The 15,294-nt window shown below is 40.9% G+C and overlaps 2 protein-coding genes across 2 annotated transcripts in view; both read right to left on the minus strand.

The window, feature by feature from the left end:
* LOC139950655 (uncharacterized) lies at positions 1-7,198 on the minus strand. The gene is given in 4 exon segments (XM_071949434.1): positions 1-5,303; positions 5,306-5,379; positions 5,696-5,799; positions 6,965-7,198. Coding segments are annotated over 4 exon segments (5,223 nt in total). The 5' UTR covers positions 7,171-7,198; the 3' UTR covers positions 1-464.
* The window catches only part of LOC139951025 (uncharacterized), a 22,802-nt gene continuing 14,679 nt past the window's right edge, over positions 7,172-15,294 (minus strand). Inside the window, 4 exon segments of the mRNA XM_071949843.1 lie at positions 7,172-7,202; positions 8,076-11,941; positions 11,944-12,017; positions 12,334-12,675. Of these exon segments, the coding sequence (XP_071805944.1) occupies positions 7,172-7,202; positions 8,076-11,941; positions 11,944-12,017; positions 12,334-12,675 (4,313 nt within the window).

A 15,294-nucleotide genomic window follows, 5' to 3' on the forward strand; every position in this document is an offset into this window, starting at 1 on the left:
CGGTTACTTGGAAGAACGATTCTTTGACAATTCAAGGGAGGAGAAATAAGAAAAACAAGAACTTATTGTAACTCCGCAAAAAGGGTATCAGATTTACGATGATACTTGATTAAAGCACGAATACGACATATGCTTTTGGCTGATAAGTTTTGCTTGAGCAAAATAGTGTTGGCTTGTTAATAGCAAACTGTGTGGACAGCATCTCAATGTCTTGGTGCAGCTTTCTTGTGTTTTCTTCTTTCGTTTAAATGAGTGCATATTGTGCTTACCGTGTGATTTCAGGTAATAATAGCGCTGCTGCTCAAGTTTGGCAAAAGGCATATAACATTCTGGTGCCTACTGTTAGCATTAAATGAGTCACATCCGATACACAATGTGCAAGCTGTGCGCTCAATTTTCTTGCTTCTTCTGTGAGAGATCCTTGCAAACAAGGAAATTTGCTTGCTTATCTAAGCAGGAAAATGTTAAAAAAATTGAAGCAGTTTTTCAAAAGTTGGCGGTGGTGTATAAAGAACGGAACCCCTAATTAGCATATCCAGGGACATTGCAACTGCCCTAAATTCATCAGTCTGCAGACCACAATCAGTCAAATCTAAGAACTCCAAGGAAGAAACAGGACTTATCTGGTTTCCCTTCGTACCACGTAGATTATTTTCATTGAGCCAAACATGCTTTATGCTCCCTGCAGCAGCCACAGTGGACAAAAGTGGGTTCAAATCATCACTCTGTAGAGAACACTTCAACAGCTGCAGTTCCGTCAAGGAGGAAACATGAGTTATCTGTTTCCCCTTAATACCGTGAAGATCATTGTCGTGTAGAAGAAGTGTCGTTACACTACCTGCAGCAGCCACGGTGCAGAAAACTGACCCAATATCATCACTCTGTATACCACACGCATCTAGACACAATTCCTTCAACGAAGAAACAGCAGTAATCTGGTCCCCCTTAATACCATGGAGATCGTTATCCTTTAGAACAAGAGTCGTTACACTACCTGCAGCAGCCACGGTGCAGAAAACTGACCCAATATCATCACTCTGTATACCGCACGCATCTAGACACAATTCCTTCAACGAAGAAACAGCAGTAATCTGGTCCCCCTTAATACCATGGAGATCGTTATCCTTTAGAGCAAGAGTCGTTACACTACCTACAGCAGCCACGACGGAGAAAACTGACCCAATATCATCACTCTGTATACCACACGCATCTAGATACACTTCCTTCAACGAAGAAACAGCAGTAATCTGGTCCCCCTTAATACCATGGAGATCGTTATCCTTTAGAGCAAGAGTCGTTACACTACCTACAGCAGCCACGACGGAGAAAACTGACCCAATATCATCACTCTGTATACCACACGCAAATAGACACAATTCCTTCAAGGAAGAAACAGGAGTTATCTGGTCCCCCTTAATACCATGGAGATCGTTATCTTTTAGAACAAGTGTCGTTACACTACCTGCAGCAGCCACGATGGAGAAAACTGACCCAATATCATCACTCTGTATATCACACTTCGCTAGTTGCAATTCCTTCAAGGAAGAAACAGGACTTATCTGGTCCCCCTTAATACCATGGAGATCGTTATCTTTTAGAACAAGTGCCGTTACACTACCTGCAGCAGCCACGATGGAGAAAACTGACCCAATATCATCACTCTGTATGCCACACGCGTACAAATGCAATTCATTCAATGAATACACAGGAGTTACCTGGTCCCCCTTAATACCATGGAGATCCTCATCGCTTAGAGCAAGTTTCGTTACACTACCTGCAGTAGCCATGATGGAGAAAACTGACCCAATATCATCACTCTTTATACCGCACGCCTCTAGAACCAAACCTTTCAAGGAAGAAACTGGAGTTATCTGGTCCCCCTTAATACCATGGAGATCGTTTTTCCCTAGAACAAGTTTCGTTACACTACCTGCAGCAGCCACGATGGAGAAAACCGACCCAATATCATCACTCTGTATACCGCACGCGTATAGACACAATTCCTTCAAGGAAGAAACTGGAGTTATCTGGTCCCCCTTAATACCACCGAAATCGTTATCCTTTAGAACAAGTTTCGTTACACTACCTGCAGCAGCCACGATGGAGAAAACTGACCCAATATCATCACTCTGTATACCACACGACTGTAGATGCAATTCCTTCAAGGAAGAAACATGAGTTATCTGTAACCCCTTAATACCATGGAGATCGTTATCGATTAGAGCAAGTTCCGTTACACTACCTGCAGCAGCCACGATGGAAAAAACTGACCCAATATCACCACTCTGTATACCGCACGCGTATAGATGCAATTCCTTCAAAGAAGAAACTGGAGTTATCTGGTCCCCCTCAATACCATGGAGATCGTTTTTCTCTAGAACAAGTTTCGTTACACTACCTGCAGCAGCCACGATGGAGAAAACTGACCCAATATTGTCACTCTGTATACCACACGCGTATAGATGCAATTCCTTCAAAGAAGAAACTGGAGTTATCTGGTCCCCCTCAATACCATGGAGATCGTTTTTCTCTAGAACAAGTTTCGTTACACTACCTGCAGCAGCCACGATGGAGAAAACTGACCCAATATCATCACTCTGTATACCACACGCGTATAGATGCAATTCCTTCAAAGAAGAAACTTCAGTTATCTGGTCCCCCTCAATACCATGGAGATCGTTTTTCTCCAGAACAAGCTTCGTTACACTACCTGCAGCAGCCACGATGGAGAAAACTGACCCAATATCATCACTCTGTATACCACACGCGTATAGATGCAATTCCTTCAAAGAAGAAACTTCAGTTATCTGGTCCCCCTCAATACCATGGAGATCGTTTTTCTCTAGAACAAGCTTCGTTACACTACCTGCAGCAGTCACGATGGAGAAAACTGACCCAATATCACCACTCTGTATACCACACGAGTACAGATGCAACTCCTTCAAGGAAGAAACAGGAGTTATCTGGTCCCCCTTAATACCATGGAGATCGTTATCCTTCAGGGCAAGTTTCGTTACACTACCTGCAGCAGCCACGATGGAGAAAAATGGCCCAATATCATCACTCTGTATACCAGACGAGTGTAGATGCAATTCCTTCAAGGAAGAAACAACAGCAATCTGGTCCCCATTAATACCATGGAGATCGTTGTCCTTTAGAACAAGTGTCGTTACACTACCTGCAGCAGCAACGATGGAGAAAACTGACCCAATATCATCACTCTGTATACCACACGCGTAAAGATGCAATTCCTTCAAGGAAGAAACAGGAGTTATCTGTTCCCCCTTAATACCATGGAGATCGTTATCAATTAGAGCAAATGTGCTTACACTACCTGCAGCAGCCACATTGGAAAAAACTGGCCCAATGTCCTCCTTCGTTAGCTTACATCTATCCAGAATCAAAACCTCTAAGGAAGAAATGTGAGGTATATGGTCTGATTTCAAACCGTGCAAGTTGTTTCCCACCAAGCACACTTTCTTCAACTTGGCAGCTGATTGAAATAACTTGAAAAGTTGAGGGACAGAGACACTGCTTAACTGACAATATCTTAACGTGAGTGATGTTACAAATTCAGAAATGCTTTTGAGTTGATGAATCTTGTCGTTCAATTTGACTCCAACTACTTCTAATGATAAATCACATCTTATTCTAGCCACTATTTGTTCTAGCAGAACTAAATCGGTTGTTTCTTGACACGCTATTGTTATATCTGAAACATGATGAAGACTTGATCGTTCCGGTAGGTTTTGAATGAAATAATGTGCAGCCAAGAGGTCTTCTCCTTTCAACTCATATGGGAATCTCACCCACTCATCCATCGCGAGGGTTTTTACAGTCGAACCAAGCTTGGCTTCAAACAAAGCCAGCATCATTGTCCTATGTAAACAGATGTACCTCTCACATTCAACAGGAGTGTTTTGATTGTAAACTGAAAGGTGCTTTCTGGTCAGTCCTATAACATATTCTGCAGCTTTTCTATTTCTCCCGCTGCAGAAACGGAGTAAGTATCCAATTCTGTTTACGTCACCTTCTAACATTCTTGACATGTACTCGCTGAATTTATCAGGATTTGACTCTACCATATCAGACAGGTAAACGGAACAACAAAACTCCATGATTACCGTGTGGTAGAACTTGACTCGTTTAACCCTTTCTATACCGTGCATGAATTGCACTCGGGTCAGCAAGCCGACTTCACAACCCTTATTGACAAGTTCCTCTGAATCAAACTCTGAAACAGTGAAGGAATTTTGTCCTTGGCCTTTTGACTTCGAACATTCAAGTGCAACCTGCCCAAGTTTGGCAATCAGCTCATTAAACTTCTCTTCAGTTATTTTCCCGGAGGGATTGGATGAGCAATCTTTGCTCATCTTTTGCTGATAGAATATTCTGATTGTGTTATGAAGCAGTTCTGTAACCCTGTCAGGTAGTCGACTTTCGACCTGTCTTAATGACGAACACATTAGCCAAAGAAACAGAGGAATCTCTCCTAAACTGCGCAGTGTTTCAGATTTGTTTATTTCAGAAAGAACATGAGCATGGTGTTGTGAATCATAGTTACTGAAGTATTTACTGATATACTTTTCCTTATTATTGTCATCGAATCCAACGATATTTATTCTTGTGAAATCTGGATTGCAATTCAGTAACTTTAGCGCCGTAGACTGACGACTTGTTACAATTACCTTACAGCGTTTGAGCGACTTGAATGAGAGGACGTTGCTAACACTGAAGTCTTCGTTTGCATTTTGTAGTCTCTCGAATGAGATTTCATCTGCTCCATCAAGAAGGATGAGAACTTTCTCTGGGTTTTGTGCCATATAATTTTCAAAATTCTTCTTTCCAAATTCGTTTTTAGGCAATATTTGAGAAGATATTTCATCCACAATGTTGAACTTGACCTCCATTTTGTTTATTTCCAACAACAATACAAGCTTATACTTTGACAGAGGTGACTCTTGTTTGTCACTCTGTAAAACAGCCCAGTCATAAGCTATCTTCTTTAGAAGCGTTGATTTACCATACCCACTTTCAGCAGTGATTATGATTCTCTTCTTATCCAAGCTTAACATGTTTTCGTATGACTTGAGGGGAATTTTCTTATACTCTGTTTGAATTTTATCGGTCTCGTGTTCGCCTTTAATGTCAATGTGTATTGTGTGATCGGTTTCATGTTTTCCTTTAACTAAACCTGACTGCAATATGAGTGGCTTATCAGGTTGGTTTGTTTCTTGCAAAAGTTCTAAACTTACATAAAGATGATCCATATCAACAGCCATATCTTTATGTGCAGGGTGTGTGTGTTCACTTTCAACGTCTTCTTGTAAAGACTCACCAAAGCCTCAATCAGCGCTTTGGAGATCAGCTCCATCTCACCTGAAAAAATATTTAGCAATTTTAAGTTAAACAAAGAAAAATTTGTTTGTGTGGAACTTGAACCTATATACGACCTCCGGCACCTTACCAAGTCCTCAATTTAGGTCTTAAAATCTGGTGGTCTCGCTATATTTTTGTTAAAACCTGAGTTCAGGGGTGCCAGTCAGAAGTCATACAGCCTGAACTGCTGCAAAGTTAGGGATTTTACAATACAACCTGTGAACCGCCAGCAAATGGATCACTTTATGGAAGGAGTCGTTTTATTTCAACTATCAAGTAAAAGGGAAACTTACAGGTTTTTTAAAATAAAGCATACCTAATATACTGACAACGTCAGCCCGGCCGATTTCTTTAAGCGCCTTCTTCAGCCCGTCTTCAGCCGCCTTTTGGTTTGGTTGCCCTCTAGACCAATCCAGTACACTGCAAAAACGTTGGTCAAATCATTTGTTGGGCAAAGTAACTTCAACAATTATTGGTCGATAATTGCCCAACAAAACAAATAATTGGTCTTGTTGGGCAAACATTTTGTTTGCCCATTCTTTGTTTAAAAAGCGGAACAAAAGTTGGGCAAGTGTTGGGAAAATATTTTGTAATCTGAATTCATCATAACTGTTGGTTACACTTTTGCTTATTTATTGGGCAACTTTTTGGTAATCTCGATTGTTGGTTAAAATTATGCACATTAGTTGGTCAAAATCGTCCGATCATGCGCACTACGATTAAAGAGTTGCCAAAAAGTTGGGCATTAAACAGTAGAACAAAGATATTTTCCAACATGGCGAGTGGAGGAGTGGCTGTGGCGAGCGGGGTTGTCCAGTGGATATAGATCCAATTTGAAGGTGAGTTTTTAACTAAATATGAAGTTGTGTTTTCTATTCAGTCGTACATATAGTCGTGACAATTGCAGAGCGAGCAACACATTGACACTACTGTAATAGTTTCAGTTTTATCATGCCATTATGTGCAACGCCGGTTGTGGCATGTATGCGTGGTTGTTGTGTTGCTTTGTGTATGAAATACATGCATGGAACTATCACTGCATTGCTTGCGCTGCAACTGTCACGACTGTGTACAACAACTGAATAGGAAACAAACTTTATTTAGTTAAAAACTAACCTTCCAAAGCATCTACAAACCACTGAGCACCCTCACGATTTTGAGAGAGATGCCAAGGTCACAACTCACCACCGTTTGCCATCGTGGAAACATATTTTATATGCCTGGTTGTATGACGTATCACAGGAGAAACTGTAAATCAAAGGGTTAAATACATTCACCATTTGTTGGATAACACCGAAAATGGTTAAACATTTTAACTAGATCATGAATAAAATCATCGCCCAATAAGTGGGTAATTGATAATTATTAAATACCCAGAAAATGGGTAAACAAAAAATTACCCAACTGTTGGTTACCAAAATATACCCAACTATTATTGATGATGAAATATTACCCAATTATTTGGCAATCAGAGCGCCCAACTTTGATGGGTAATACTTTGCCCAAAAGTTGGAGGAGTTCACTATTCGCCCTTAAATGGGTAAAAAGTTGGGCATTTTTTTACCCAATTTTTTTACAGTGTAGCATCCTGAAGACTTGTTGGTTGAGGTCATTTGGGTAGTTCCTTTCATATGTGTCGATCTGTGCAGTTTCAATGCCTAAAAATATGCCTAGTTCCTTCCAATCTTTAGTAATCTTCCTAGCTAGGACTAGGAACAACTTTTCATCAATACGTGTTTGTTCGGTCGTTGACTGATGTTTTGATGACTGCTTGCTGTAACCTTCGTCCATCTTACTTGCTCCTTGGGGCGTGCGTGCGTGATCTTTAAGTGAAAAAAGTAACCAGAAATTGCGTTGTATTCAATCCTATCTATAAAATAACATATCTGGTCTGCATTTTATTCGATAAAGTTTTGCTTACTTAATTCGAACTGAAGGAAAGATGTACATGTCGCTAGCCTTGATCAAGGCGCTACAGCCAGCCGCGATCTGCAAAATCCCAGTCCCCATCACTGAATTCAGCCAGCGCACCCATACACAACACAGTACATACGTGGGTACTTCCCAAGTAGCGCCTTGATGGTTTTGTATCTGCCAAAATTTAGGGCGGAGCTCATTATGCTAATGTTTACTAACAACCCGTTCTCATTGGTTGTTGGTTGACCTATAAACTCTTGCTGCGATGTCATTCACAACGTTGTTCTGCAAGCACTCACACACACATGTGCTCGTTGACGTATTGTAAACAAGCAGTGGCTGTAGTATAGTTGCAATAATGGCGGCAGGCGAGGGAGAAATCCCTATTAGTAAAACAAAACTGTAAGTCGCTGGAAATCAGTGGTGTATAATTTGCAACACAACTACAGAAACTTTCAACAAAACACAACAACCGCGTTTAATGCATCAATCATGGGTTTAGAAAATAGAAGGAAGACAATTAGACCATGTAAAATGTGTTTGAGAAAGGTTAAAACAGTATCCAGGTGTCATGGGTTTCCGGCAAGATGGCTACTCGGTAAAAATTCTTAGGTGTTGGGCATATGACAGTACAACACACCCCATCCCCTCGAAGCACAAACACAGACCAGATGAGATAAGAAACCCAGCTGTTTATTTTGTCTTAATGTAGACATAATTCCATACGTTTCTCGCGGTAAATTAAAGTTGGGGATCGAAAATATGTGTTGTCGACAGACGGTAGAAGATGGTGTGTTACACTACCTGCAGTAGCCATGATGGAGAAAACTGACCCAATATCATCACTCTTTATACCGCACGCCTCTAGAACCAATCCTTTCAAGGAAGAAACTGGAGTTATCTGGTCCCCCTTAATACCATGGAGATCGTTTTTCCCTAGAACAAGTTTCGTTACACTACCTGCAGCAGCCACGATGGAGAAAACCGACCCAATATCATCACTCTGTATACCGCACGCGTATAGACACAATTCCTTCAAGGAAGAAACTGGAGTTATCTGGTCCCCCTTAATACCACCGAAATCGTTATCCTTTAGAACAAGTTTCGTTACACTACCTGCAGCAGCCACGATGGAGAAAACTGACCCAATATCATCACTCTGTATACCACACGACTGTAGATGCAATTCCTTCAAGGAAGAAACATGAGTTATCTGTAACCCCTTAATACCATGGAGATCGTTATCGATTAGAGCAAGTTCCGTTACACTACCTGCAGCAGCCACGATGGAAAAAACTGACCCAATATCACCACTCTGTATACCGCACGCGTATAGATGCAATTCCTTCAAAGAAGAAACTGGAGTTATCTGGTCCCCCTTAATACCATGGAGATCGTTTTTCCATAGAGCAAGTTTCGTTACACTACCTGCAGCAGCCACGATGGAAAAAACTGACCCAATTTCACCACTCTGTATACCGCACGCGAATAGATGCAATTCCTTCAAAGAAGAAACTGGAGTTATCTGGTCCCCCTTAATACCATGGAGATCGTTTTTCCCTAGAACAAGTTTCGTTACACTACCTGCAGCAGCCACGATGGAGAAAACTGACCCAATATCATCACTCTGTATACCGCACGCGTATAGATGCAATTCCTTCAAAGAAGAAACTGGAGTTATCTGGTCCCCCTCAATACCATGGAGATCGTTTTTCTCTAGAACAAGTTTCGTTACACTACCTGCAGCAGCCACGATGGAGAAAACTGACCCAATATTGTCACTCTGTATACCACACGCGTATAGATGCAATTCCTTCAAAGAAGAAACTGGAGTTATCTGGTCCCCCTCAATACCATGGAGATCGTTTTTCTCTAGAACAAGTTTCGTTACACTACCTGCAGCAGCCACGATGGAGAAAACTGACCCAATATCATCACTCTGTATACCACACGCGTATAGATGCAATTCCTTCAAAGAAGAAACTTCAGTTATCTGGTCCCCCTCAATACCATGGAGATCGTTTTTCTCCAGAACAAGCTTCGTTACACTACCTGCAGCAGCCACGATGGAGAAAACTGACCCAATATCATCACTCTGTATACCACACGCGTATAGATGCAATTCCTTCAAAGAAGAAACTTCAGTTATCTGGTCCCCCTCAATACCATGGAGATCGTTTTTCTCTAGAACAAGCTTCGTTACACTACCTGCAGCAGTCACGATGGAGAAAACTGACCCAATATCACCACTCTGTATACCACACGAGTACAGATGCAACTCCTTCAAGGAAGAAACAGGAGTTATCTGGTCCCCCTTAATACCATGGAGATCGTTATCCTTCAGGGCAAGTTTCGTTACACTACCTGCAGCAGCCACGATGGAGAAAAATGGCCCAATATCATCACTCTGTATACCAGACGAGTGTAGATGCAATTCCTTCAAGGAAGAAACAACAGCAATCTGGTCCCCATTAATACCATGGAGATCGTTGTCCTTTAGAACAAGTGTCGTTACACTACCTGCAGCAGCAACGATGGAGAAAACTGACCCAATATCATCACTCTGTATACCACACGCGTAAAGATGCAATTCCTTCAAGGAAGAAACAGGAGTTATCTGTTCCCCCTTAATACCATGGAGATCGTTATCAATTAGAGCAAATGTGCTTACACTACCTGCAGCAGCCACATTGGAAAAAACTGGCCCAATGTCCTCCTTCGTTAGCTTACATCTATCCAGAATCAAAACCTCTAAGGAAGAAATGTGAGGTATATGGTCTGATTTCAAACCGTGCAAGTTGTTTCCCACCAAGCACACTTTCTTCAACTTGGCAGCTGATTGAAATAACTTGAAAAGTTGAGGGACAGAGACACTGCTTAACTGACAATATCTTAACGTGAGTGATGTTACAAATTCAGAAATGCTTTTGAGTTGATGAATCTTGTCGTTCAATTTGACTCCAACTACTTCTAATGATAAATCACATCTTATTCTAGCCACTATTTGTTCTAGCAGAACTAAATCGGTTGTTTCTTGACACGCTATTGTTATATCTGAAACATGATGAAGACTTGATCGTTCCGGTAGGTTTTGAATGAAATAATGTGCAGCCAAGAGGTCTTCTCCTTTCAACTCATATGGGAATCTCACCCACTCATCCATCGCGAGGGTTTTTACAGTCGAACCAAGCTTGGCTTCAAACAAAGCCAGCATCATTGTCCTATGTAAACAGATGTACCTCTCACATTCAACAGGAGTGTTTTGATTGTAAACTGAAAGGTGCTTTCTGGTCAGTCCTATAACATATTCTGCAGCTTTTCTATTTCGCCCGTTGCAGAAACGGAGTAAGTATCCAATTCTGTTTACGTCACCTTCTAACATTCTTGACATGTACTCGCTGAATTTATCAGGATTTGACTCTACCATATCAGACAGGTAAACGGAACAACAAAACTCCATGATTACCGTGTGGTAGAACTTGACTCGTTTAACCCTTTCTATACCATGCATGAATTGCACTCGGGTCAGCAAGCCGACTTCACAACCCTTATTGACAAGTTCCTCTGAATCAAACTCTGAAACAGTGAAGGAATTTTGTCCTTGGCCTTTTGACTTCGAACATTCAAGTGCAACCTGCCCAAGTTTGGCAATTAGCTCATTAAACTTCTCTTCAGTTATTTTCCCGGAGGGATTGGATGAGCAATCTTTGCTCATCTTTTGCTGATAGAATATTCTGATTGTGTTATGAAGCAGTTCTGTAACCCTGTCAGGTAGTCGACTTTCGACCTGTCTTAATGACGAACACATTAGCCAAAGAAACAGAGGAATCTCTCCTAAACTGCGCAGTGTTTCAGATTTGTTTATTTCAGAAAGAACATGAGCATGGTGTTGTGAATCATAGTTACTGAAGTATTTACTGATATACTTTTCCTTATTATTGTCATCGAATCCAACGATATTTATTCTTGTGAAATCTGGATTGCAATTCAGTAACTTTAGCGCCGTAGACTGACGACTTGTTACAATTACCTTACAGCGTTTGAGCGACTTGAATGAGAGGACGTTGCTAACACTGAAGTCTTCGTTTGCATTTTGTAGTCTCTCGAATGAGATTTCATCTGCTCCATCAAGAAGGATGAGAACTTTCTCTGGGTTTTGTGCCATATAATTTTCAAAATTCTTCTTTCCAAATTCGTTTTTAGGCAATATTTGAGAAGATATTTCATCCACAATGTTGAACTTGACCTCCATTTTGTTTATTTCCAACAACAATACAAGCTTATACTTTGACAGAGGTGACTCTTGTTTGTCACTCTGTAAAACAGCCCAGTCATAAGCTATCTTCTTTAGAAGCGTTGATTTACCATACCCACTTTCAGCAGTGATTATGATTCTCTTCTTATCCAAGCTTAACATGTTTTCGTATGACTTGAGGGGAATTTTCTTATACTCTGTTTGAATTTTATCGGTCTCGTGTTCGCCTTTAATGTCAATGTGTATTGTGTGATCGGTTTCATGTTTTCCTTTAACTAAACCTGACTGCAATATGAGTGGCTTATCAGGTTGGTTTGTTTCTTGCAAAAGTTCTAAACTTACATAAAGTTGATCCATATCAACAGCCATATCTTTATGTGCAGGGTGTGTGTGTTCACTTTCAACGTCTTCTTGTAAAGACTCACCAAAGCCTCAATCAGCGCTTTGGAGGGCAGCTCCATCTCACCTGAAAAAATATTTAGCAATTTTAAGTTAAACAAAGAAAAATTTGTTTGTGTGGAACTTGAACCTATATACGACCTCCGGCACCTTACCAAGTCCTCAATTTAGGTCTTAAAATCTGGTGGTCTCGCTATATTTTTGTTAAAACCTGAGTTCAGGGGTGCCAGTCAGAAGTCATACAGCCTGAACTGCTGCAAAGTTAGGGATTTTACAATACAACCTGTGAACCGCCAGCAAATGGATCACTTTATGGAAGGAGTCGTTTTATTTCAACTATCAAGTAAAAGGGAAACTTACAGGTTTTTTAAAATAAAGCATACCTAATATACTGACAACGTCAGCCCGGCCGATTTCTTTAAGCGCCTTCTTCAGCCCGTCTTCAGCCGCCTTTTGGTTTGGTTGCCCTCTAGACCAATCCAGTAGCATCCTGAAGACTTGTTGGTTGAGGTCATTTGGGTAGTTCCTTTCATATGTGTCGATCTGTGCAGTTTCAATGCCTAAAAATATGCCTAGTTCCTTCCAATCTTTAGTAATCTTCCTAGCTAGGACTAGGAACAACTTTTCATCAATACGTGTTTGTTCGGTCGTTGACTGATGTTTTGATGACTGCTTGCTGTAACCTTCGTCCATCTTACTTGCTCCTTGGGGCGTGCGTGCGTGATCTTTAAGTGAAAAAAGTAACCAGAAATTGCGTTGTATTCAATCCTATCTATAAAATAACATATCTGGTCTGCATTTTATTCGATAAAGTTTTGCTTACTTAATTCGAACTGAAGGAAAGATGTACATGTCGCTAGCCTTGATCAAGGCGCTACAGCCAGCCGCGATCTGCAAAATCCCAGTCCCCATCACTGAATTCAGCCAGCGCACCCATACACAACACACACTGTGAATGGCCTAGATGTGATTTTACAACTAAAATGGAAAAAGGATGTGATTTCGAAAAAGCCTATCCAATATCACATCTGCACCACTGAAATCACATCCGAGCCAGAAATCACATCCATGGTTAATTGACCAATTATCAATATCACATCCACTGCCAGCGGCGTTACTAAAATCACATCCCTGTTTAGGCCTAATCCAAAATCACATCCGAGCCCGAAATCACATCCATGTTTAATTGCCAATTATCAAAATCACATCCACTGCTAGGGGCATTACTAAAATCACATCCATTGTCCAGGCCTTAGCCAAAATCACATCCCAGCTAGAAATCACATCTATGGTTAATTGACCAATTATCAAAATCACATCCACTGCTAGCGGCATTACTAAAATCACATCCACTGTTTAGGCCTGGGCCAAAATCACATCCGAGCTACAAATCACACCCATGGTTAACTGCCAATTATCAAATCACATCCACTGTCTAGCTGTATACCAAAATCACATTATGATAGTGTCTGGCCTTAGCCAAAATCCCCCCCCCCCCCCTTCAAATCAGATGCAGGGTACATTGTGAACCCCAACATCACATACTGATTCCCCCACTAGTGCAAGGTCACACCTGAAAATGAGGACTGATGGTCAACTATGAACAACTTCAACCCGAAATTGCTGTGGAAACCCTTTTCGCCCTAAAATTACAGCAGAAGGTAAATTTAAGGCAATCTATCGGCATCTCCTGTTGCTCAGTTTTTTGGCAATGGTATTCCCAGCAATTTCAGAACAAGCCCACTTTGCCCAAGGAGACCATGCACACTCAAGAAACAGTAAACAGTGAATCATTCAATTACTGATCTAAGTGGAATTAACACCCCACAGGGATCAAGTGACCTTCAGACCATGACCTTACTTTAGGACACTCACTCAGTGGCCAGTACATGCACATGGAAGTGTATTTAGGCTACGTGTACCTACTCACCCAAACTCATGATATCTGATATTAGCCCAAACTGTTTTAATGAAGGGAGGCCGTTCCAATGTATTGGTTAGTCTACGGATCGCGGTGACCGTTTGTCTTGAAAATTGATAACCATCGTTTTATTTATGTTTTTCGCCCGGCGACGAATCTATTTTAATTTTAGTCAGCTAGGCCCATTGAAACATTCCATCGTATGTATGCTGATTTTATGTATCGAGAAAACGGGTTGTGAAAAAGCCTACAGGTCGTGGCAGTTTTCCTGCAACTTTGGACGCCGAATCGACACAATCTTCTGACGTTCACATTTTACGTTTAGCTCGCGATAAACGTGCAGCCCAACTTCCTTATAGTATGATGTAAAGCGAGACCCACACCGGGTTCGGGCAACTTTCGATCGCACACCGGTCGAGATGTCCATGCACTATTCTGTTGTGTGGAGCAGACATTCCGCAATCTGTATTCCGTACAAGAACGCTTGGCTAGACTCCAACTCCGTACTGGTACTTGTTCATGGGCTGGGTGAATTGCTGTATGCATACAGCGTGGCAGACGTCCACGAATTCTGTGCTATACACAGCCTTGGATTAAGGCCACTTCCATCGACAACTTTGGCCGATAGAGGATGCGGGGCGAAGTTCATTAGAATTTTTGTATCAATGTGCCTCGCTGATGGACCTTTAAGAAATTCTTTAAACGCAGTTCTGTGAACTTCACTTCTGTTGTTTTTCACGATTGGAAAAATGTGAGGATAATTTTTTTCCTACGGCCTTGAAAAACGTCCATACACAAAATTAATTGTCAAAAAATTGCTTGTAAAATGCTAACGCAACAAGAGAATTGTTCCAAATTTCGTTTCAGATGTCATGTCAACTATCTGAGCTCAGTCTGAAAGGCATATTTCCAAAATCTAAATCGAAAAAAAGAAATTCTTCAAAAATGTTGAATTTTTACATTTTGGCCCAATGCCTGCAAACTTATGGACAAATGAATAGCCTTTTGCTTGTAAAATGTTAACGCAACACAAGAATTGTCCCAAATTTGATTTGAGATGTCGCATCACGTATCTGATCTCAGTCTGAAACGCATATTTTCATAAACACAATTGAACAAAATTATCTTCAAAAATTTTGAATTTTTACATTTTGGCCCTCTATCTGCAAATGTATAGCTTTTTGCCCTGAAAATGTTAACGCAATACAAGAATTGCCCCAAATTTGATTTGAGATGTCGCGTCAACTACCTCAACTCTGTCAAAAAAGCGTATTTTCATTAACCCAATTTAAAAAAAGTTATCTTCAAAAATGTTGAATTTTTACTTTTGGGCCCAATGCCTCCAAACTTAAGTACAAATGAATAGCCTTTTGCTTGTAAAATGTTAACGCAACACAAGAATTGTCCCAAATTTGATTTGAGA

Source organism: Asterias amurensis, chromosome 18, assembly GCF_032118995.1.
Source record: "Asterias amurensis chromosome 18, ASM3211899v1".
Taxonomy (NCBI): domain Eukaryota; kingdom Metazoa; phylum Echinodermata; class Asteroidea; order Forcipulatida; family Asteriidae; genus Asterias; species Asterias amurensis.